This window comes from Otolemur garnettii, unplaced genomic scaffold (genome assembly GCF_000181295.1).
Source record: "Otolemur garnettii isolate 467f Iridium unplaced genomic scaffold, OtoGar3 scaffold00055, whole genome shotgun sequence".
In the NCBI taxonomy this organism is placed as follows: Eukaryota; Metazoa; Chordata; class Mammalia; order Primates; family Galagidae; genus Otolemur; species Otolemur garnettii.
The window spans coordinates 7,500,643-7,525,838 of NW_003852450.1; the positions used below are offsets into that span (position 1 = coordinate 7,500,643).

At 45.1% G+C, this 25,196-nt stretch overlaps 1 protein-coding gene across 1 annotated transcript in view; it reads right to left on the reverse strand.

Moving 5' to 3' along the window:
* Positions 1-25,196, reverse strand: part of NAV1 (neuron navigator 1) — a 187,442-nt gene that overhangs the window by 16,514 nt on the left and 145,732 nt on the right. The window contains exons 6-16 of the mRNA XM_023514587.1: positions 18,110-18,248; positions 17,386-17,683; positions 13,852-14,545; positions 12,901-13,341; positions 11,971-12,012; positions 11,079-11,227; positions 9,092-9,262; positions 7,937-7,989; positions 6,775-6,852; positions 3,435-3,518; positions 3,062-3,173 (exon numbers count right to left, since the gene is read on the reverse strand). Of these exons, the coding sequence (XP_023370355.1) occupies positions 3,062-3,173; positions 3,435-3,518; positions 6,775-6,852; positions 7,937-7,989; positions 9,092-9,262; positions 11,079-11,227; positions 11,971-12,012; positions 12,901-13,341; positions 13,852-14,545; positions 17,386-17,683; positions 18,110-18,248 (2,261 nt within the window). The remainder of the gene's footprint in view (positions 1-3,061; positions 3,174-3,434; positions 3,519-6,774; positions 6,853-7,936; positions 7,990-9,091; positions 9,263-11,078; positions 11,228-11,970; positions 12,013-12,900; positions 13,342-13,851; positions 14,546-17,385; positions 17,684-18,109; positions 18,249-25,196) is intronic.

The following is a 25,196-nucleotide window of genomic DNA, read 5'->3' on the forward strand; positions in this document are numbered from 1 at the left end:
CATTGTTGTTTGGCGGGTCCGGGCTGGGGATTTGAACCTGCCACCTTAGGTGTACGTGGCTGGCGCCTTAGCCGGTTGAGCTATAGGCGCCGAGCCAAACATAGTACTTTTAAGAGCAAAAGATACGTTATAGAATCAAATAATCTTCACAAATTTAGGAAATCTTTTCTGTGTTTTGAATTTTGTACCATGTATATTTACAGCCTACTTATAAAATAAAGCAGAGTTAGGCAGCATTGCTTAAGTATTAGCTCTTATGATGCTTCTAGAAATCCTCCTGACCAAGCTGAGCCTGGATGGATGTGAACTGAGGATGACATGAAAAATAGCAAAAACTACAATTCAACCAATATATATCTGAAAGGCAAAGTCTACTTGGCAAACCAGAAATAGTTGAATATCACAGATCCATCACTTATGAGCTGTGTTTGATCAAGTTACTTATTTTCTCTGGTCTTAGTCTCTTCACCTATAAAATAAAGCTTTATTGGGTTATCATTGGGAATAAGTGAATTAATGTAAGTAGAGTGCTTAGAAAAGTACCTAGAATATAGCAAGTGCTCAATAAATACTGTCTGTTACCACTACTGTAGATGGAATAGAGTGTGCGGGAGAAGTGACAGAAGAAAGTCCTAGAGGCAAGTCCTGGAGCAGGATAGGAAGCCATGCTGGCAGGTTAGGAATGTATTCTCTTCCCATTTAACTTGTTCTTCTGAAATGTTTCTAGCACACAGAAAAACTTAAAGCATAGTACAGTGTCACCCATATGCCTTCTATCTAATTCAATAATTGTTAGTATTCTGTTATATTTGCATACTCTCTCTCCTCCCTCTTTCATAATTTTTTGAATAGTCTAAATATTTCAGACATGACATTCTACCACTAAATGCTTCAGAATGCACTATTTAAGAAAATACGGACATTTTCCCATAATGTTATTATCACACCTAAGAAAATTAACAGTAATACTTTTCATCCTATATTTAGTCCATATTCAGATTGGCACAGTATCTTATCTTCACTAACATAATTGGGTTACTCTATAGGCAGTGTAAAGGAAGCACTGGAGCAAGGCAAGACCTGTTAGGAAATCACTGCAATAATCCAGGAGAAGAATGATGAAAACCTGAGCCACAGTAATGATAGATGGATAGAATTGAGATCTGTTTTGGAGGTAGAAGTAAATTACTATATGGAGTGAAACGGTGAGAAGTCAAAGATGACTGTCACATGAGTGACTTGGGTTACCAGGCAGATGATAATACCTGAGATGGGCAAAACTGCAGAAGGGAAAGGGTTGGCTTTTGTGTAGTGGAATGGAGAGCCATGACTTTAATTGATTGACTGATTGAGACAGAGTCTTGCTCTGTCACTTGGGCTAGAGTGCCAAGGCCTACCCCCAATTCATAGCAACCTTCAATTCCTAGGTTTAAGTGATGCTCCTGCCTCATCCTTGGCAGTAACTAGGACTATAGGCACCTGCCATAGTGCCTGGCGAATTTTTCTATTTTTAGTAGAGATAAGGTCTTGCTTTGCTCAGGCCGGTCTCAAACTCTTGAGCTCAAGTGATCCTCCTGCCTTGGCCTCTCAGAATGCTGGGATTACAGGGGTGAGTCACCCCACAGGGCCTGTTGTTTTTTTGAGACAGGGTCTTGCTATATTGACTGGGCTGGAGTATAGTGGTGTCATCATAGCTTGTGCACCCTCCAACTCCTGGCCTCAAGCAATCCTCCCTCCTTGGCCTCCTAGAGTGCTAGAATTAGAGGTATGAGCCATTGCACCTGACCAAGAGGCATTTTTTGGGTACCTATCACATGTCTAAAACTGTGGTAAATGTCAACAAATTGACATTCAACACATTTCTGATTAGGTATTATCATCTCCATTTTATAGAAGTCAAATAAAATAAATACTAAAAATTTTAAGTTGGGTTTTGGAAAAAGTGGGGGTAACTTGTGACTTTAGTGAAAGTGGCTTTGATAGGTGATGATGACAGAATGATAATTATCGGGGGTGAGGTGGAAAGGTAGGGTTGATTATGATGAAAGGAAAGAGATAAGGTTATACTTGGAAGGAACATAGGTTGATATGTTTTTGCCCTCTAAGGGGAAAGCATAAAAGCTTTTGTAGATATATAAGCAGGGGAGGAGTGAATAGAGAATAAGTGGTCAGATAGGTGGAAAAGAGAGAGTGTGGGTGGTGTATAATCACTAGAGGGAGCATCCCAAAGCATTAGATAAGGGCCATAGAAATAGCTCCTTCCTACAAAATGAGAGACAAATAAGGATTGGATGAATTATAGATTAATGGAGTGGGGAAAAGTCAATGGAATTCTCACTAGATGATGTTCATCTTCTTAACTAAGAAGGGGACAAAGGCTACGTTCACAGTGAGGCAAGTCAGTGTTGGGAGAAGGGGCTTAAGAAAAATGATGAACCTTGGGAATTATTGACGGAAAAATAAAAAATAAAACTAACTATGGACAACTAAGAGAACTGCCAACCTCTTTGAGGGTCTGACTGGAGTTAGAGATCGTAGACTCTATGATCTGAGGCAAGCACTCCACTTGACTTTCTGTAACAAAACTTGACTGCTTGCTAAACGAAAAGCAAGGCCAATCTGGGCCCAATGTAACCACGTGAACTTTGGTCATATTTGAAGAGTAGATTAAGCATTGCTTTGGAGAAGTGAAGTGAGGATCAAATAAGATTATATGTATGTGTGTGGATACACATTTGTATGGAAATGTAAAGTGCTATTTTAATGTTCGCTTCTGACAGCTCTTTGGCTCTGACCTAAAGGTTGGGTGGGGAGGGGGCCCATGGAGATTACAGGGCTCCCAGCTCTTCTACTTGCCCTCATGCCCTGGGATGGTGGGATCATGCCCCTGACGATCCTTACTGACCAGTCCAGACATCACACTCAAGGGTATCTAAGAGCCCTCACTTTCTAGAAATTTGATAAGGGACCTGACATATGGCAGGCCCAGAAAAAAAATCTGCAGTAATATTTTTTTTCACCCCATTTCTGTTCTCTTTCAATTTGTGGCTGGATGTACTACCTTTGGGTGTGGTTTCTGAGGCATTAAGGGCTCCCTGAATGACTGCCTGGGCCTCAGAGTTCTTTTTCTTCAGAAAGTCTATGGTTTCTCGCAAATCCAGCAGCTCAGTGTCCTAAGAGAGAAATGAAAATAAAGTCAGGAGTTGGGATTAGTAGAGTACTGACAATATGGGAGCCTGTCAGTGGGCGAGGCATGGGGATCCCACTAGACTGGATAGAGAAGAACAGGGAACCATGACAAAGGATAGGTGCTCACTGAACTGAGGGCAGGCTGAGGATCCACGTGACAGTAAGGGTCTCCTGACTCTGTCTCAACCTGTTTGTCCAGGAGAATCCCCTGAATGCACCCGGGCTCCCCTTCCCAGGACTCTCACCTTCTCCTCTGCTGTCTCTGCCAGGTGTCGCAGGCGGGATGTCATGTTCACCAGGCTCTGCTCAAAAGCAGCCACCAGATTAGCCTGAGACAAACACAAGGAGTTTCCTAAGTGGTTGGGGAAATGGAACAACTGATAATGGGAAGTAGTTTCAACTTGTTTTCTGTGTCTCAGAGCTGACCAAAGCCAGATAGCCTCCTGATGATTTTTAAATATTGATTTCCCTGAGCAGACAAGTAGGAATCAAAACAAAAAAAAATTCTGGCAGAAATCAGCTTCTTGGCTCAGCGCCTATAGCTCAACCGGCTGGCGCCAGCCACGTACACCTAAGGTGGCAGGTTCGAATCCCCAGCCTGGACCCGCCAAACAACAATGACGGCTGCAACCAAAAAATAGCCGGGCGTTGTGGCGGGTGCCTGTGGTCCCAGCTACTTGGGAGGCGGAGGCAGGAGACTCGCTTGAGCCCAGGAGTTGGAGGTTGCTGTGAGCTGTAAAGCCACGGCACTCTACCCAGGGGGACAGCTTGAGGCTCTGTCTCAAAAAAAAAAGAAATCAGCTTCTTGAATAATGAAGCCAGCTTGAGGGTACAGCAAGTGTTTGGAGGCTCTTGGAAGCTTGAGATCTAGTACCTGGGATCTATCAGAGCTGGGATTGTCCCTGTGCTCTAAGTACACAGTATGCAGGCAACAGGCTTGGTAGGAGGGCCATACCTCTGGGGTGGTTGCTATTATTTTGGTTTAATGCCTCCACTGTGGAGTGGGCTGGGCCCCAGGGGACCAGATCAGCTCCCCGTGCAAACTGGCAGCCCTTCATTGTTTAACTCGCTCTCTGGAGCTGCTCCATGGCTCCTGTTTCTTCAAGCTCTACTCTGCAGGGCGAGAGAGGAGCCGTTCAAGAAACCTCAGTGGCATTCCACAGTTTGGCCAGTAGGTGGCAGGTCTGTTTCACGAGGTGTGAGGCTGGAAGGGCCCTCTGGATAAGAAGCAGGCTGGCTCTGAAAGGTGCTGGAAACAGCCCGGCTTGAGGCCACTTGGAGCATGGTTTGAATTCTAGCTGGCCAACTGGCAGCAAGCTGTCTAGGCAAGGTGAAAGGAATGAGGGTTGGGGCTGGAGAGAACACTTGGAGATGGAGAAACAGCCATCGTAAGGGTGTCCAAGTGAGCTGGTGACCCTATCAGGAAGTGATGGACATATTCTGGGCAGCTCCTTCATGCAGAGCTCCAGGGCGCCTGTGACATTCTCACTGTTCCTCATGGCTTATGATTCTCTCTCCCTCTTGGGTCAATTCTATTTTTCATTCACTGAACTTGAAACATGGTTGGAGGCAACCCCTTTGGTCCCCTCTGAGACTCCTCTTCTACTTTTCCTATAAATCTGTCCAGACCCAGGCTCATATATGCCATGACCCGAGCAGTTCCTTTCACCTACTGTGCAGGGAACTTCTGTCTTCGGGACCTCAGGTCTTCTTGTTTGCTTCTCTATATTCCCACATGTCTATACACAGATTGCTTCTAGTCCCTGGAAGTCTACCCATGAGGGAACTGAGAACCCCTGTGTGCTTGTCTGTGCTGGCCTGTCTTCATCTGGGTCCCTCCTGGTCTGGCTAAGCTTCTCCCCCCACCACCCCTCATCTCCTACATTTGCTCTCCCTCCTATGAACCTTCCCCTAGTCCCAACCTAAGACTAGGGTACCTGTAAGACCTCAGGGCACAGCAGTGGTGCTGTAGAGGAGCAGCATTTAAGAGGGGTAAAGTGCTCTGGAACCTCTTTGTATCGGGTTGTGCCCTCAGCTTCAGTAGCTAGGAGGTTCCATAGAACATGACAGAAGTTTGGTTGAGAATCAGGGGATCCTGAAGACAGATGCCAGAGTCCTGGCATAACATCTCCTGCTTGAGGGCAGGGTTTTGACCCTCAGCAGAAATCTGCCTTTAAGATTCAGAACCCACCATGTCTGGGTGTTCAGTTTGTTCTCTCTTAGCCAAATGAAACTTCCTATTCTAAGAAAAATCACCCTCTAAATTCATTTTCTTGGCTCTAGCCCAGCCTTGACAGCACGATGGCTGACAGATTGCAGTGTAAATGAATCAGACATAATAATGTTCTTTGCCTCCCTGGCGCCTCTCCCCCCAGCATCTCCCAGACATGAATTTCCTGGGGTGTGCAGGACGTGACCCAGGCAACTGGCCTTAGGGGGTGTGGCACAAGGCTAGAGCGAAGATGGTTCTTGTTTATGTTACAATTCTTATGTGTCCCCAAGAGAGGAAAAAAGTGCTTGATAAAGCTTCAAACAAACTGCTAAGTATACAACTTATGAACTGTGGGTTTGGGAAAAGAGAATAACCAGTGTGGTAAGGGAACTGCTGCTGAAATGTATTGGAAACATGCAAGATCTTGGTGGAGATTCTTCTACCTAATTCCAAGGGCTATAGACCCCAGGCCTGACAGCTGGGTTCCCCAGAGAGGAAGGGCAGAGAGAAAACCAGAAACTACTGCGGAAATTGCAGACATGGTTACTTTTGTGCAAACACTTGGAAAGCTCCTGCAGATCCGGCTCAGCTGTTGTTTACAGCTTTTGGGGAAAAGGGCTCTTATGTTCTCTGTTTACAACTCAGTCGCAGGGGAGAAACTACCACAGTCTGGTTAGAGGAGGTGGCTTCATTTCTCCCCATCTCACAGAGTAGAATCACCAAGGCCCAGGGAAAGAAATTCACTCTAAATGGAGGTACTGAGAGCAGACTGAGGGTAGAAACAAAGAATTCTACCTCTCAACCTAAAGCTCAGACCATTTTTGCCAATTACACATGGAGACTACTAGGAAAAGGCAGTTGGGAATGAAGGAGTTAGACTAGAATGGGACTGAGGTTTCTAAGTAATGTTGGGATCATCAGACAGAATTCTAATGATCAATTCTGTGCCTACTCAGTTATGTGGGATGAGCAAAGACATGAACACACTCCAGAGTGGTGGAAAAGGGCTGAAAGGGCTCTATAATTATAATCCGTAACTATTTTTGTCCATGGCCGATGGCAAGGTTGTTTCCACCTCCATGCAGAACCACTGATAATCAACCCTTTTTTCTCTCTTTAGGGAGCTCAAAGACCGTTAGACATGAACTCATCTATACCTATTAATTAGAATGCAGGCAAAAGAGTTCTTTATAAAAACTGAAGCTCAGAGAAAGGGAAGGACAATCCCCACATTCTCTATTGTAGGGCTGTGAAGCAGACCCACTCCCTTGAAGGCTAAGCACTGGGGAGACTTTTATCAGATAATTTTCCTTCTTTGGCTGAACTATGGCCCAAATAACCACCTGGGTCTTTCCCTATTTCATGACACTCACATTGGCAGAAAGCTGAGATGTCAGGGTGGCTACTTTTTCCTGGGATGATTCCAGTTCCCTACGGAGCTTCCGGATTTGCTGTGAAGGGAAGAGAAATACAAACTATTGGTGGCAGAAGATGTATAAGACTTGGGAGGAAAATGGGGCATAGTGGTGTTAACAAGCAGAGACAAAGGCTTTTGCACCCTACCTCAGATTGCATCCTCTCCTCAGCCTGAAGAAGGGAGCACAGAAGGAGAAAAGGAGACAGAAAGGAAGTAGTTACTACGGAGGTGAAGAAGCCAGGCCCCACTGGCAAGGTAGAGAGCTGGAAGGAGCATGATTCAGAGGTGCAGAGAGGCAGAAACTCTTGTTTCCTGGCCTTGGCTCCTCACAGGACTCAGCTCAGATTTATACTAGGGTTTCAATAAAAGACTACTCTGGAGCTCATCTCCAGCCAACTTTGTCATTGCCAAGAAGGCATGGAGAATGAAACATTGGTTGGTCTGAAAACTGTTATTGCTAGCAACTTGCAACTTGGAGTAAAGAATTAGGGACAAAACAAATCTAAGAATCAAGGAATACCTAATAGCCAAATGCTGTGGCTGGTGCTCCAGAATGAACACTTGGTCAGTTCTGTATACTATCAAGGCTCTAGAGCCGAAGAAACCTACTCATCTCACTTGCCATAATACTTTCCATAACCAGGGGATTCTCCCGGCTTCAAAGGAGGGGAATGAATATCATCACAAGTTGCTCAGGAGTTGGTAGGGAAGCCAGAAGGACCACTGAGGATCTGAGGCACCCAACTGAATGCTCCAAACTCTAGGCACCTTCCCCTACTTCCACCCCAGATCCACAAAGTGCAATGAAGAGATAGCAGGACCCCATCCCCCACCCCATTACCCAACCAGAGGAGGGACTAGAGCAGGGATCCTCAAACTTTTTAAACAGGGGGCCAGTTCACTGTCCCTCAGACCGTTGGAGGTCCGGACTGTGCATCCTGGGACGAGTCAGCTGCTAAGCAGGATAGGCAGCGGTGGCAAAAACACCCAGCGGGCCGGATAAATGTCCTAGGCGGGCTGCATGTGGCCCACAGGCCGTAGTTTGAGGACACCTGGTCTAGAGTATGGAATGGTGAGGGGCAAGGGGGTGAGGGAGGAAGAGAAGTCAGTGCTCTTACTGAGGAGTAAGTGGAGGAGGCGCTGGAGGCCAGGGACAGCACTGAGCCATGAACTGAAAGAGAAAGAGAACACAAGCAGTTAACAGAGGGCTTCAGGGACAAGAGGTCCTGGGAAGAGCCCTAAGGCAGGAGTTTGGATTCTGATTCTGGAGGGTATCTGGAGCAAACAGAAAAGAACAGAATAGGGAACCCAACTGGGATCACATTAGCCCCAAGCAGGCAGATATCTGCTGAGGAGAAGAGGCTCTGGGTGGAGAGAGCCTCCTCTTTCCATCTGCATTCCCTGGCAGCCTAAGTATGGCATTCCCTTGCTCAGGGGCATAGGGTTTCAGAGAGGGAAAGGTGGTGTTCATGGAGAGTTGATATCCTATCTTCCCAGTCAGGAGAGTTACTTTAGCTGCACAAGAGGAGAGTTCCTCATCAGAGCTGCTCAGAACACAACACTGCAATTCTCCCTGCCCCGTCTCCTCTCAGCACTGGGGGATTCGCCTGGGATCTTGGGGACCATTCAGTTGAAAACAACATTTAAATGAGGAATACTCAGTCTGATTATTCAATCCAGCCTACAGAGAGAGCTAAAACACATCTGCAAAGGAATGCCTCCTGGAATGACCGTCTGGAAAACAATAACAGGAGATCTAATCTACCATAAGCCTGGTCGTCTAGCTCTGATCAACATTAACACCCAGATCACCACCAAGCATCAGATGGCCCTCCCTGAGGCTAATCTTTGGAACATTCTTGAAAGAGGAATGAGATGCCTATTTCTTTTTGAGGATTTAAGAGCTACCACTATGTCCTTTTATCTTTTCATTTATCCTGAGAGACTGTGGGAGGAAAGGCTACTGCTAGGCTGAGCTGTGGTTTTCGGAGCATCCTGAGGGGTACCATTAACCCTTCCATGCTCGAGTTCCCTCCCCCAACCCCAATGACAGATGCTCCAACCCAGACTCCCAGAGCTAGATGGTGCCACCCAAGGTTTCTGGGCCCCCAGACTCTTCAAAGGTATGGGAAGAACTGAAATGGCCCAACTCAATGTTGTGTGAATCGTATACGTGTGTGTGGTGGTGGCAGTGGTGGTAGCGGAAGTGGTAGTGGGTGAGGGGACCCAGCAGAGCTGGAATGAGCGTGAACCGCGCTGGCATGAAGTCTCACCATCATCCGTGGGGTCTCGGAAGGATCCTGACCGAATCATTCCCTTGGGTCTCTCGGCCAGGGACAGGGTGCTCCCCATTTGGGAGCCGCTGTACAGCTCGAAGGCCGCCTCGTGGGTGGGGATGCTGTTGGAGCGGGTGATTCTTGGCGTGGTGGCCGCAGTGGGACTCACTGGAAGGACAGAGGGAAGGGGGACAGGAGAGGGAGGGGGAGGGCAGGAAAAGAGGCAGGGTCATCAGCTCTCCTGTCCCTTGGGGGCGGAGCAGCAGGAGCATGAGAGGCAGACAGGAGAGGGCAGAAGAGGAAGGGGTGGTGGGGCAGTGGGAGTGTGCAAGCAGCTGGGGGTTAGGAGCGGGGTCCCTCCTAGGGATATCAGGCCCTGATGGGGAAGGACCCTGCTGTCTGGAGAAAAGACCTTCCCTCAGCCCTGCCTGCCTTAGAGTCATTGCTTTTGAAGGTTAGGCTGGGGGCCTGGCAGCTTTTCCGAAACCTTCACATCGCTTGGATGTGCTGATGGAAATGGGATGCTGTGGTTCTCTACAACACAACTAGCAGCTCGGGAGGACAGAGGATTCAGACCAAGACTCAGATCCGAATGATGAAAAAGATCTAGCTAGAGAAGGGAGCTAGGCTATGGGATACAGCAGGCTTAGCATTATGGAAGGGAGCAAGAGTCTCCCCACAGAGCACTGGGCCTCTAGGGTACTGGGCTGGCTGTAACACATCAAGAAACACGGTCCTCTTTGCCTAGCAATCTCCTGGCTTGGAAGTGAGACATCAGGTGAGGCTGATGCAATGTCAGCTGACTCCTGCTAACCTGCAGAACTCTTTCCCCTTTGCCCTTGCTGGGGTTGCAGCTTTTCAGGGTTCACACCCACATGCAGCCTGTCTAGTATTTCACTTCCACACAGACAGGTGGATGTCTAATCTATCTGTAAAGACCTGTGCAGAAGAAGATTCACACCTCTCTCTGGGCCTTTTCTAGTCCCTAAGGTGATTATGGTAGCCAGGTCCCTCATTCCGCAGTACACATGCATTTCTCCTTGGTTGATCCTCAGTGGAGATGGGGAACAAGTTGGCCTCATCCTCCATGGAATAGCCCTTCAGAGGCCAGATGACCCTTCTTTCCTGGGCTCAACTATCCCAATCCCTAGTCTTTCCTCATATTCCCCACAGTCATCACATGGGCATGTTATAGGTCCTTGTCTTTTATTAACTACTTTCTTTCACTCAGCTAAAAGAAGAGATAGATTTAGAGAAATACAGCAAGCAAACAAGAGGCTTATCCCAGGCACTGTCCTGAACAGTTCCTGTGAGGCCAGTGATAGTGTACTGCTTCCCAGAACCAGGCTAGTGTACTCCTGTACTGGGGCCAAGCCCTCTACCCCAAGCTTCTTCTTCCCCTCCCTGTCTCTGAGTCAGGAGCCACTTTCTTCTTTCCTAGCCTTTCTTTCTCTTTAGGCTTTAGAAAGGGTGCGGCTGGGACTCCTCTTACTCAGCTCTGCCTCCAGGGCCAGGATGGCCTTGGCCCAGCCAGAGCAGTTGGGGAATCTGAGTTTGGAGGCAGATCCTTAGCAATCAACACCCTTTCCCTCCTTCCCACCAGCCTGACATTTTAGCATCACCCTTTCACTAGCTGGCCCTGGTAGCTCTGGGTGTGGTGGCTCCTTGCTGGCAGCTCACTGAGGCTGCTAATTGCACTGCTTTGATTTCTCGCCTTCACTTTATGGCTTTTCCACTCCATCATTCCGACTCTCTGCTGCAGTAAGGACCTGTAACTTGTGCCAAATGGCAGCTTTTCAGTTTAGGATCTTGGAGCATTTTGCTTTCAACATTATTTTGGGTGGATAAACTGAGGCACCACGAAACAACTCAATAAATGTGAGCAAAATACGAGATGAAACCCAAAGCCCACCTGCTTTGCTTCACCTTGCAAGGTGACCCCTGCTTCATCCCATGCCGCAGTGAGTGCACTGAAAACACTGACCTATGTTGGTAAGTTGGCCCTTAGCACTCAAGGACATGGAGAGTGCAGGGGGAGAAGGCAGCTCTGACTGGTCATCGGATTCTGGCAGCCCACCAATGGTATGGGAGTGTCGTCTCTCCTTTGTCTCCTCCTGGGACTGAAGCTGGTACCTGTAGGAGGCAGCAGAAGAACCACAAAGCACAATCAGAGGTTGGGTTGGTGTGGATAATCTCTGAACTAAACTAGAGCAAAGAGATTCTGAAAGCAAGACAAGGAAAAGAGGGAGCAGTCAGGGCTGCCTGAGCAGGGAAAAGGGGTAGGGAGGGACTCAGCATTCTTTCCCAGATCATCAGGAGGCCACAGAAGGACTAGCAGCCATTCCCATGAGGGCTCCCAGTGGCCACGGAGGTGGGGGGTGCAGCAATGATGGAGGAGGCATTAGAACTTCTTCGCTGAAGCTCCGCCTTAAGCTTCAGGATTCCATGTGTGGGCTTCAAGTTGCAGGGGTCACCCCCAAACTGAACAACTCAGTGCTGTCATATCATACCAGTGCAGGACCAAGTATGTCCTGCCTCTTGCCCACATCTGAGTGGGCAAGGTGACCCTTGAGGCAAGCTGTTTTCACCTATACTTTGAGGGAAGAAAATTATAGAGATGAAGTTCATACAGGATTGGGCTACACAGGCTGATACAGGTATGATCTCCATGTGCAAACTTGCTTCTGCTCTGTCACCAAAAAAAGAACACTTGCTGTAAAAGTTGACTCACAGAATATTAAGCCTGGGCAGGGTTACTAGATGGTACTTGATTAAAAGGGTCATTAAATTCATGGCTGGAGCCTGGGACAGGTCAAGTTATGATTTTTCAGATAGACTGGAAACCTCAGGTATAGAGAAGAAAAGACAAGGGTTACCTGAGCCCTTTCTTGGGAAGAGTGTTCCGATCTCGCTGATTACTGTGGAAATAAAACAAAAAGAGAAGCATGTGGGTCCATTTTAGGAACTAGAGTTTGGGACCACTGATGTGAAAGCTGCAGACTCTAGACCCGGGATCTCAAACTATAAACCCCTCTCTCTATATAAACAAAATAAAGAGACAGTCACAGCCTGCTTCTGGGCTTACAATCTGGGAAATTTACCTGAAATGTTAAATGTGTTTTCTTTTATTAGAAATCAAGGTGTGAGGCTGGGTGCAGTGGCTCATTCCTGTAATCCTACCACTCTGGGAGGCCAAGGCAGGTGGACTGTCTGAGCTCAGAAGTTCAAGACCAGCCTGAGCAAGAGTGAGACTGAGGGTGTTGTGGTGGGCACCTGTAGTCCCAGCTACTTGGGAGGCAGAGGCAAGGGTATCGCTTGAACCCAAGAGTTTGAGGTTGCTGTGAGCTATGATGCCATAGGGCATTCTACCAAGGGTGACAAACTGAGACTCTGTCTCAAAAAAAAAAAAAAAAACAAAATAGAAGGAATCAAGTTGTGGTTAGCTACTTAAAAAGATCATATTATGGTCAATAAAAACTAGGATGTGATATAAGAGGTGAGTTTGGACTAGGAAGCAAAAACTTTGGGTAATAGGTTAAACTAATCATGAGATCTTGGTTAAGTCATTTAATATCCTTGTGCACTGGTTTCCCTATTTACAAGCTGAGAATAATAATTTAAAAATAAAACCGAACAGATCCTACCTATCTCATGGACTTGTTATGAAGCAAGTGAAATTACTTAATAATTCTTGTGAAAAAATTTCAAAAGTCACAAAGCTGTAGTAAAATATAAGACAGTATTGCTTAGAACAAAAATGAGCCTGAGGTACAGAGACAGGCTCAGCTCTGTCCTTAGCCACTCACCTGTCCAACTGCCCAGTTCGGGGGCTTCCACTCCAGGGCAGCTCTTCCGTCTCCTCCTCTGGGGGAGCAGCAGGGGCAGCAGGTGTGGGGATGGGAGTACTGCTGGGGAAGGCACTGGGCAGGCTCATTGGCATCTGGAGGGACTCCATGCTCCTGTGCAGGCCTGAGAGTTTAGGGTACATGCGGGTCTCCTTTGGGACACTGAAACCACTCATTAGTTCCAGGCCCTGAGAGAAGCTGGCTGAGTTAATATTGAGGATGGGTGCTGGACTGGGGGTGAAGCAAGAAGGGAGAGGGCCCCCTGTTGCTGAGCTTGTAGCATGCAGATCTGGGACCTTTGAAGCGTGGGTGTCGCTGGACGATGGTAGATCCAGACTGTTGGAGTTGACCTTGTCTAGATTGGCTAGTGAGGGTGGCTTGACAAAGCTCTTAGCTGTGGCCCTGAGAGAAATGAAGATAAAACAAAATATTCAGGACAACAGAATTACAAAAAGAGAGGCAAGTGGGACCTTAAAGAAATCCTTGTCCCGTTGTTTTCTGCTATTTGCTGAATGCAGAGGTTTATCCTAATGATGGGTGTGAAATCCACTGGAAAGAAATCCAGTACCCAACTTGAAGCACTTTTAGTTTTAATAAGGGAGATAGCATATGCACATGGGAGATCCACATGGGTATATGTGTGTAAATATAAACATAATAAAACCACCCAAACAAGTGATGAAGACGGATTAAGAGTTGATCAGGAAATAGGACAAACAAGGTTACGTTTTGAGCACAGTTTTAAAACAGGGAGAAGAAGCTTGGCATGTAGGGGAAGGGAGGGGAAAGACTCATGCAAAGTCCTAGAGACAGGACTGAATAGGTCATGCCTCACCTAGTCCAAGGGGGGATAGGGATATGCAAAAGAATGACAGAGCAGACAGACATGAGGAAGCCGCTCCCTTCGGGTACCTGAGAGGGGTTGGTGGCAGCTCTGCTAGCTTGGTGGCTGGGGGGTGGCTTGCTTGGTTCTTAGGAGTACTTTCTGGGGAGCCAATGCTCTTCAAGGAAATGTTGTCAGAGTCCAAGGCTACCGCCTTAGCTTTGGCCTTCTCCTTCTCCCGATCTGTCTGATTGACAGGGGCTGGAGTGGTCCGCCCACTGGCCACCTTGGTAGGCTCCTTCAGTCTGGAGGGCGTAAGGCCTGCCTGTTTGGTGCTGAGGAGACTGGGGTCAATGCTGCTGCTAACAGGGCGAGGTCCACCCCGCCCACCCGTCACACTCATGGAACTAGACTTGGCTGGGCGGGGCAGGCTGCGGTACTGGATGTTGGTACGGGCCCCAGGAGCCAGGAATCCTGGCTCTGCACTGTTGGACACATCCAAGCTAGTCTTGCGTCCATTCACTGGCTTGACAGGAATGCCCGAGGACTTCTGGATCTTGCTGAGAGTGGCTGAACCACCAGTCTGCATGACGGTGGCTGTGCCTGTGGCCGGAGGAGGCTTCTTATAGCCAAAGGATCCTGAAGTAGAGGGGCGAGCAATGCCCGAGGGGGGCTTCTTAGCTTCGCTCAGGCGATCTCGGCCAGCATCAGAAGAGGAGCGCTGTAGCCCAGTGTTCTTCACTGCCAGCTTGCCTTTGTCTGTAGCTTTGCCTTCAGGTTTGCCTACAAGAGGGCAGGAAATGAGCTAAGAGTAGCTGAAACTGACCAATACCTTAAAAATGCTTTTCCTTCAGGGAACACTTTTATACTTTTGGTGAGACTGCAAACTAATACAGCCTCTTTGGAAAGAAACATGGAGAACTCAAAGGAGACCCTCTATTTGATGCCGCAATCCCATTACTAGGTATCTACCCAGAAGAAAAAAAAACATTTTACTATAAGGACATTTGCACTAGAATGTTTATTGCAGCTCAATTTATAATTGCCAAGATGTGGAATCAACCCAAGTGCCCAAAACCAATGAATAGATTAATAAACTGTGGTATGTGAATACCATAGAATACTATTCAGCCATAAAAAGATGGAGACTTTACATCTTTTGTATTCACCTAGATGAAGTTGAAGAACATTCTACTTAAGAAAGTGTCATAAGAATGGAAAAGCAAGTATCCAGTGTACTCAATACTGGTATGAAACCAGTGCAGACAAACCATTACACATCCACACAAGAGAAAACACAATTAAACTCAAGTTGAGGGCAGGGGGGAAAGAAAGGAATCGGTGTGCTCTCACCTAAAAGGCACAAAGTAAGGGTAGGTGGCACACCTCCTGCGTGAGGGGCACAACTACAACTTGGACTTTACCTAACAAAGGCAAACAATGTAACCTAACCATTTGTTTCCTCATACTAAACTGAAATTACAAAATAAAAAATAAAGCTTTTCTGTCCTTCCATGGGAGAAGGGAACATCTGTCACGTTGTATTGTTAAATTTTAGAGGCCTAAATATGGGGAAGCAGGTAGTAGATAAGCTGATTAAACTTCTTACCAGAAGGACTCTAGGTGGGGGGAGGAGGGTTTGAGAAGACTAAGATTTTGTTTTGTTTTGTTGGTGTTTTTCTGCTCCCAGAATAGAGTGATACATTTTGGTTAAAATGGCAGAGGCAACTACAAAGATGATCAGGAGGATCCATCTAAAAATTGGTTGAGAGGCTCTTTAGCAAAAGCATGACCCCCATCTCTTCTAAATATAGAAAAACTAGCTGGCATTGTATCCGGGTGCCTGTAGTCCCAGCTACTTAGGAGGCTGAGGCAAGAGGACCACTTGAGCCCAAGAGTTTGATGTTGGTGTAAGCAATGATGCCACAATACTCTGCCCAGGGTGACAGAGTGAGACTCTGACTCAAAAAAAAAAATGGGCAAGGAAGGGGAAGCCAATGGAATGGAGCACGGCCATATCTCCTAGTAACTACATAGTAGAGGGAAGGAAATGTTGATTAAGGCTAATGCTTACCCAGGGGGCAAACTTCAGCGCGATTACCCAGGGGAGCACTATCATTCTTTTGCTGTAGTCATTTTATTTATTTTTATTGTTTTCTTAGGACCTTCCTGGAATGTTAAGAAAGTATCTAATGAAGATAAACATGTGGAGTGAACATCTTGAGAAAGGAAAAAAGAAACCATTGTGAAGTGTTTGAAACAAGGTCAAATTAGTCTCGGAACAAAACATGCTCTCTCCTCTACCTCCTATTAGCTCTGTGACTTTGGTTCAGCCCTTAACAACCTATTTGAGTTCCTTTTTCTTTTTTTTTAAACTTTGTTTATGAAGTTCCTACCTCATAGTCAACTATAGATTTTTTTTTTAATTGAGACAGAGTTTCATTTTGTTGCCCTTGGTATAGTGCCATGGCGTCATAGCTTACAGCAACCTCAAACTCTTGGGCTCAAGCAATTCTCTTGCCTCAGCCTCCCTGAGTAACTCCCTGTGTAACTAGGACTACAGGCACCTGCCACAACACCCAGTTAATTTTGTTTGTTTGTTTGTTTAGCAGGCCCGGGCTAGGTTCAAACACACCAGCCCTGGAGTATGTGGCCAGCGACCTAACCACTGAGCTACGGGCAACCTATCTATAGATGTTTTTAAACATCTCTAAAGAGAACTCACTGGGCATGGTGGCTCACACCTGTAATCCTAGCACTCTGGGAGGCCAAGATGGGTGGATTGCTTGAGCTCATGAGCTCGAAACCAGCCTGAGCCAGAGTGAGACCCTGTCTCTACTAAGAAAATGAAAAACAGAGGCAAGAGAATCACTTGAGCCCCAGAGTCTGAGGTTGCTGTAAGCTATGACACCACAGCACTCTACCAAGGGTGACAAAGTGAGACTCTGTCTCAATAAATAAATAAATAAATAAAAATAAAGAGAACTCATCTAGACCTAATAAATGAGAATTCTGAAAATGGAATCTTGAAATCTGCATTTTTAAGTGTCTCCCCAGTGATCCTTATACAAGCCAAATTTTAAAATCTCTGATATACAACATTCACTATTTTAGCAGGTGTAACTGTTTTAGTGCCTATGATGTCCATTTTACTACAGCACCTACATACCAAATAGAGAAGAGTGTTGTCTTTTTTGAAATGCCCAAGATGAACACCCAGTAAAAATATCTCTTCCTGAACATGGCAAGTCAATGGCTTATACAAATGTGCTTTTTTTTTTTTGCAGTTTTTGGCCAGGGCTGGGTTTGAACCTGCCACCTCTGGCATATGGGGCTGGCGCCTTACTCCTTTGAGCCACGGGTGCTACCCCAAACATGTGCTATTTTTAAAGAACCACAGAACTACCCAACTCTTTGAGTTTTCTATTTTCACATTTGTAAAATGGAGATAGTAATACCCATCTTTCCTAACTCACAGGAGTATCCTGAAGACCAGACAAGATAATGTATAGGCAAGCACTATGCAAATGTGTGCTGTCATCCTATGGGTTATGACCATGAAGAAGAGAAGCAACTAAAGAAATAGGTCCTTGTCCTCGTCCCTTGCTTTATTCCAGGCTCACCTGCAACTTTGAGGGCACTCTGAGCTGTGTGAGTGATGGGGGAGGTGACAGCCACTGGTGGGGTCTTGCCCTTCTTCAGGGACCCAGGGTGTCCCAGGCTGATGGGCTTTTTCAGTTCTCCACCCTTGGATGAATCGTCACAGCTCTCGGGCCGCTCTCTCCGCCACTTAGAAGTCCCAGGTTCCATCTTCAGGCTACCACTGTCGTACTCTAGTTTTTTGGGACCCTTTTCCTCTGATTCACTAAACCAGCTCAGTCCACTTTCTGCCAGAGATCGCTTCTCTGAGTCCGTGCGTAGCTAAAGAGAAGAGACAAGGACAGAGTGAGACACTCATGTGGGGATGGGAAATGGACAGCTTGTAGGGATTTATTTTGGTTCGTAGGTGGCTCTACTCATCTCAGAGTATTAAGTCAACCCGAGGTTTCTACCTATACCCTCAGGGTTCCAGACAGCAGCCATCATATCTATCTCTTGGTTTTTTTTTCTTCTCCAGTTGGAAGAACTCTTACACGTGTCACTCCAGATTGGTGTGGGTACTAAGTATAGACACAAAGACAACATCTAACATCTTGGGTAACTGTTTGGTAGCCTTAGCGTTCGTGTTTAGTTTTGTTTTTGCCAGCTCTAAAAGAACTTGACCAGAAGCCTACGAGAGCCATTCCTGTGGAGCTGCCTTGTGGTTCACCTTGAGATGGTGGCCTGGGTATGTGCAAACTCACGTACCACTATTGTCGAGTTTCTGCGAGAGGCAGTGGGAGTGGTTGGAAGGGAGTTGAGCGAGGAGCTGGCATTGAATTCTTCCGAGCTGAGGTTGTCTGAGGCATCACTGAGCCCACTGCTGATGGAGCTGCTCTCATCCCAGCTACAGGTCAAGAGAGATAAAGATTAGCAGTTAAAAAAGAAGCCAAGGCAAAGAATACATTCTGCATATTGAGAAAGAACGGCTCTACATCAGAACACAGACTGGCCAAAAGGAGAACACTTGAGGGTTCGTCCTGCATTTGCTAGTATTTCAAAGCGTGACTTAAACTTCCTTATAATTGGGTGATTTCTTTTATAAAAGGAAGAGATTCTGCCTTTATCTGGCAAGAGAAGGTGTTCTATATCCTTAACAGAAAGGTATATTATAAACACAGGGTAATTTTTGGATCAATCTAATTATACAAACCAATTGCTTCTCTTACAACTTTTTAATTACCGTATGTTTGTTCATTCTTTTTGAGATAGAGCCTCAAGCTGTCGCCCTGGGTAGAGTGCTGTGGCCTCACAGCTCACAGCAACCTCCAAATCCTGGGCTTAAGCGATTCTCTTGCCTCAGACTCCCAAGTAGCTGGTACTATAGGCGCAGGCCACAACATCTGGCTATTTTTTGGTTGTAGTTGTCATTGTTGTTTGGCAGGCCTGGGCTGGATTCGAACCTGCCAGCTCTGGTGTATGTGGCTCGGAGCCTTAGCCACTTGAGCTACAGGCTCCGAGCCATATTGGTTCGCTCTTTAAATTACTGTATGCTTGCTCATTTTTAGGTGTGTTCTCCAGGTATTCCCTCTCCTTCCTAAAAATTTCCATAGCTGGTAACAAGGCCCAGACAAAAATTTCTTTCTAGAAGCCTTTAGACTTATCAATTCTCATTGCTCCCCTTTTTATACAGGGATCATGTCCTGCTTCCAAACAGCATGTATTGCTCTTCTGGTAAATTAACCAAATATGTAAGGTACTATGGCCAAGCAGAGAGACCAGATTTATGCTGAATGGTTTCATTTCTCTGTCAATTGCTTGGAACATCACATTTGTGGTATCCAGGAGAGACTGTTGTTAAATATCTGTATCTGTACACCTCTGCATCTCAGAACCCTCGATCAGGTACCAAGTGAACTGACTGTAGCCTTCATTTCTTTGTAACTTGGACTCTACAATATTCCCTTGGCTGTTCATTTTGGGGTTTAACAAGTTTCATAGTCAAAAAGCTTTATTCTTAACACAGAAACTAGATCCCGTCCTCTACCATTTATGCTAATTTCCTCTTGTTCTAACCTTGTTTGCTATTCATGTTTCTTTTTGATCCCATTGTTTTCCATTCTCAAATTCTGTCTCCTATAACCTTTCTTCAAAGGCCTTATTTTCCAAATTTTTCACAATTTCTTCTGGAACCTAAATAGTTCTTCAGACTTTACTCAAGTTTTAGAGCCTAAAACTGAACACAGAAGTTCAGTGAGACTGCTATAAAAGAGTATCTGTACCCATAGGGCTTAATCTCCAAATCATTGCGTTTGTATTCACAGTAGGTTTGTTTATTGTGTGTGTGCAAGGACTAAAGAGGCTGAAGAGTTTCCTGGTGAATTAGTTGGTATCTGGAAAATTTTTTCCTTTTTGATTTATTTTGAGTTTCATATCATGGAACAAAAATCAGACATCCAAGTCATCTAAGTGCTTGGCCCGGATTTCAGCTGGCCTCCCTCTAATTCATGTGCTGGGAATAGGAAAGTGGGTGGTTTGGACATTTGGCCTTGTTGCTGTGTTGTGATTTATCCAAATACATTGAGAAAGAGCAAAGAACGCATGGGGATTAGAACACACTACAGAGTTACTTAAATTTTATTACTATGAAATACAGCCATTATTCAATGACAACTAACCTCTTCCTCCTTCCCCCTCCTGACATATGTTAAACCTCACATTTATCCTGGGCTAAGATATCTAGTTTATAGGTAAAGAATACTGAGAAAAAAAAAAATCACTGTGGTTTTATGATCCTATTAGCTCTTCTAGATCAAGATAAGATCTCTGGCAAGCAAGCAAACAAACTATTCACAGCGGGTTCTCTAGGTCAAAGACAGAGGAAGCCTGTAGCACTCAATCTATCATCTGAGATTAATTATTGGTAATCAAAGTCTTGGAGCAAAGAAAGCTCTATGGAATGGCCCTTGCAGAAGGAGGACTGCTGCAGCCCACAAATCCAAAAGAAACCATTCTTTGCCCTACATTTATGAAAAGCCTAGCGCTGAAATGGGGTGGGGGGAGGCTGATTTTCTAAGAGGGAATTCAGGTGCTCCTTGCCCAAAAGACATTCTTTCCCAAGCTTTTTTCCTATAGTAAGAAAGTATAAGCCTAAATTTACTAGGGATGGTTGGGTAGAGGACATAAAGATTTCTTTTCTTTTTTTGTTTTTTTTTTGAGACAAAGTCTCACTTAGTCACCCTTGGTAGAGTACTGTGGCATCTTAGCTCACAGCAACCTCAAACTCTTGGGTTCAAAGGATTCTCTTAACTCCACTTCTCTCACCAAATTATAAGGAAGTTTAACTCATGCTTTGAAACACTAGCAAATGCAGGACGAAGCCTGGTAGCTGGGACTACAGGTGCCGGCCACAGTGCCCAGCTATTTTTTAGAGATGGGGTCTTGCTCTTGCTCAGGTTGGTCTCGAACTTGTGAGCTCAGGCAATCCACTCACCTCAGCCTCCCAAGTGCTGGGATTACAGGTGTGAGCCACTGCGCCCGGCCAACATAAAGATTTCTTAGTAAAAGTTGAGTTGGGTACCTTACTGGACCCTCTGAATCTAGAAGGTCATAACCTTCAGTTCTGGGAAATTTTCTCAAATTATTAGCAAGTTCTGAACAAAAGGAAAATTTTGTTGTCATTGGAGATGCTCCATTGGAGAAGGCATTTTATTTTTTCAAAAAAATTACAAAGTAGTACATGCTATAGTGAAGACTCAAATAATTACATAAAAATATAAAGTAAAAAGAAAGACTCAAATATTACATAAAAATATAAAGTTAATTCGGCTTTCCCATTTTTACTTCTTTTTTTTTTTTTTTTGAGACAGAGCTTCAAGTTATCCCCCTGGGTAGAGTGCCATGGCTTCACTGCTCACAGCAACCTTCAACTCCTGGGCTCAAGCGAGTCTCCTGCCTCAGCCTCCCAAGTAGCTGGGACCACAGGCGCCCGGCTATTTTTTTGGTTGCAGCTGTCATTCGAAGCTGGATTCGAACCCGCCAACTTAGGTGTATGTGGCTGGCGCCTTAACCACTTGAGCCACAGGTGCCGAGCCCCCATTTTTACTTCTAAGGTAACCACTGTTAACAGTTTCTCGTACTTCCTTCAAAAATATCCCTATGCATAATCTTTGTCTTCCGGCCATTTGCTCTCTGGATCTGCTGAGTAGTTGACGTCATGGAATCCATACCTCATCATACTGAAGATTCTCTTTTTTCTTTTAAATTTCAGATTGATATGAGGGTACAAACAAGTAGGCTACAATGCTGGCATTTGTTAGGTAGAGTCCCTGTTGTGGTTGTGTCCTGTGCCCAGGAGGTGTGCCATATACCCTTCTTACATTGTGCCCATTAGGTGAGGGCATACCAACCCCCCTCCCTCTCTTCTCTTCTTCCTTCTCCCTCCTCCCTATGTGAATTTGAGTTTGTCTCTTGTGTGTATTAATTCCTCTAATGGCTTCATATTAGAATTGAGTACATTGGATAGTTGTTTTTCAATTCTTGTAATATTTTACAAAGAAGAATGTGTTTCAGCTCTATCCAGGTTAATATCAAAGATGTCAAGTCTCCATCTTTTTTATGGCTGAATAGTATTCCAGGATAGACCTATATAACAGTTTATTAATCCATTCCTGGGCTGGTGGGCATTTAGATTGTTTCCACATCTTGGCAATTGTAAACTGAGTTGAGATAAACAATCTACTGCAAATATCCTTAAGATGAAATGATTTTTTTTCTTCTAGATAGACGCCTAGTAACAGAATTGTAGGATCAAATGGAAGGGTTACTTTGAGTTCTCTGAAGATTCTCTTTACCTAATTTAAAGTGGAAACTCAGTCTTCTTCTTTGCTGGTTTACTCTCTTATTTTAGTGAAGTATCTTTTCCATTAGGTTCCTGGAAAAGGATGTTTTGGAAGTAAACTTTGTGTTTTTGAGACAGAGTCTCACTATGTCAGCCTTGGTAGAGTGCTGTGGCATCACAGCTCACAGCAACCTCAAACTCTCGGGCTTAAAGCAATTCTCTTGCCTCCGCCTCCCAAGGCTGGGACTAAAGGTGCCCACCACTACACCTGGCTATTTTTTGTTGCAGTTCTCATTGTTTAGCTGGCCTGGGCTGGATTCAAACCTGCCAGCCTTGGTATATATGGCCACAGCTTACCCACTGAGCTACAGGTGCCAAGCCCGGAAATAAACTTTGTATGATATTATATGTCATAAAATGTATTTATTCTATCTTTACATTTGACATTTTGGCTAGCCATAGAATTCCAAGCCAAAATAATCTTTCAGAATCTAAAGGCATTATTCCATTGTCCAACTTCTATTGTTGTCACTCTGACTCTTTATCCTTAGAATGTGACCTGTTTCTTTGTTTCCTCTCTGGAACTTTTAGCATCTTCTTGGTGCTCTAAAATATCATTACTGATGTGCCTTAGTGGGGGCCTATTTTTGTCCATTGAGTTAGGTACCTTACTGGACCCTTCGAATCTAGAAACACATCACCTTTATTTCTGGAATATTTTCTCAAATTATTATTATTATTATTTGAGACAGAGTCTCACTTTGTCACCCCCGGTAGAGTGCCAGGGCATCATAGCTCACAGCACTTCAAACTCCTGGGCTCAAGTGATTCTCTTGCTTTAGCCTCCCAAGTAGCTGGGACTACAGGAACCCACCACAACACCTGGCTTTTTTAGAGATGAGGTCTCACTCTGGCTGAGGCTGGTCTTGAACCTGTGAGCTCGGGCAATCAACCTGCCTCGGCCTCCCAGAGTGCTGGTATTATAGGCGTGAGCCACCTCAACCAGTCCTCAAATTATTATTATTATTATTTTAATAGTTCATTTTATTAAATAATTTGTAAGTCAGACCATTGCATTGGTTTGTTTGGGGAAACCATTCCTTCCCATTGTGTCAAAGCCTGACACCAGGTGCCCGAACATTCCCTTTAGGTACAACACAGCCTGGGAATGACAGTGAAAGGACAGAGCCTTGCATGTTAGGAAAGCTGTGTTACTGTTGACACATCTCGGTGGAGCACCAGGGTTAAGTTCTTCCCACATACAACCCCCTTCCTCACCACATCTCCCCGCCTGTTTCTGTCTGCCTTTTCCACTAATCAAACCTGAAGCGAAATTATTTTTCTGATGATTTTCTCCTCTTGATTTTTCAGTTCTCTCTTCTAGAATGGCTGTTATTTAGACAATAGATTATTAAGCTGATTTTTCAGTCTTATTTTCTATCTTTTTTATTTTGTTGTTGTTGTTGCAGTTTGGCCAGGGCCAGGCTCAAACCTACCACCCTTGGTATATGGGGCCGATGCCCTACTCACTGAACCACACTTTTTGGGCAGCAGCTTCAATTTTATTTTCCATCCCTTCTATTATTTCTTCTTTCATAGTTTTCATTTCCAAGAGTTCTGTTCCTTTATTAAATACCATATGACTCTTTCAAGGATTCAATTTCTTCTGTCAATAAGTCTTCCGTATAGAGAGGTACGATTAGACTGATTTACTGAAGTTTTTTCTGACTCCAGCTCAACGCCTGCAAGTTTGCAAAGTTTATCAAGTAACAAGTCAGAGTTACAAAGCATCTTGATAGCAGAGAGAATAGAAGGCAGTTTAAATATAGTAGCAAAAAGAAGGGCTCAGAATTATGGAGGGCTACTGTGGTTTGGCAAAAAAGAATTTCTCTGTTCACTCTAAGAGGGATGCTGCTATCTCCCTCCTATTTCTCTTTAAATTTATTTCTCACATAGATCTCAGTTAGAGAAAACAGAGCTGGGCAGTAATAAGCTGGGTCTACTCACCAGAGAACACAGCAACCTTGTTATCTCCCTATCATCAAATCGATTTATAAATCCAAACCACCACCACTAATAGGCATCTGAATATAAGACAAGGTGTGTGGGGTGGGCACGTTGGCTCACACCTGTAATTCTAACACCCTGAGAGGCTGAGGCCATTGAATTGCTTGAGCTCAGGAGTTTGAGACCAGCCTGAGCAAAAGTGAGACCCCATCTAGAAACAGAAAAACTAGCTGGGTATTGTGGCAAGTGCCTATAGTTCTAGCTATTTGGGAGGCTAAGGCAAGAAGACTGGTCAAGCCCAAGAATTTGGGGTTGCTGTGAGCTAGAGCACTCTACCCAGGGTGACAGAGTAAGACTCTGTCTCAGAAGAAAAAAAGAGAGGCTCGGCACCTTAGCACAGTGGTTATGGCTCTGGCCACATGCACCAACGCTGGCGGGCTCAAACCCAGCCCAGGCCAGCTAAGGAACAATGATAACTACAACAAAAAAAAATAGCCAGGCATTGTGGCGGGCACCTATAGTCCCAGCTACTGGGAGGCTGAGGCAAGAGAATTGCTTAAGCCCAAGAGTTTGAGATTGCTGTGAGCTATGACATCACAGTACTCTACCGAGGGTGACATAGTAAGACTCTGTTTCAAAAAAAAAAAAAAGAGAGAGAGAGAGAGAAAGAGAAGCAGTATAAAGGTTTTCATTCTGAGACAGTTCTCATTAAGAACAATGACACTATCATTCTTATCTACCCTCAACTAGAAGAGGAAATGAGTGTGAATAAGCTTATGAGAGATTAAGGCAGATATAAACAGGACAACGAATATGAAGACCCTTATCAAGAGATAATTTGTAGAGTGCTAGAACAGATTACAGAGGTAAATTAAAAATTTTCTTCACAAGACACTCATTATCTCATTTACTGTTCTGCTCCTAGCTCCCAGTCTATCCTTCAAAAGTTACACCTCTCGACAATTAGTGTCCAGGTACATGGTGGGGGGGGGGATGGGGAGAGTAGAG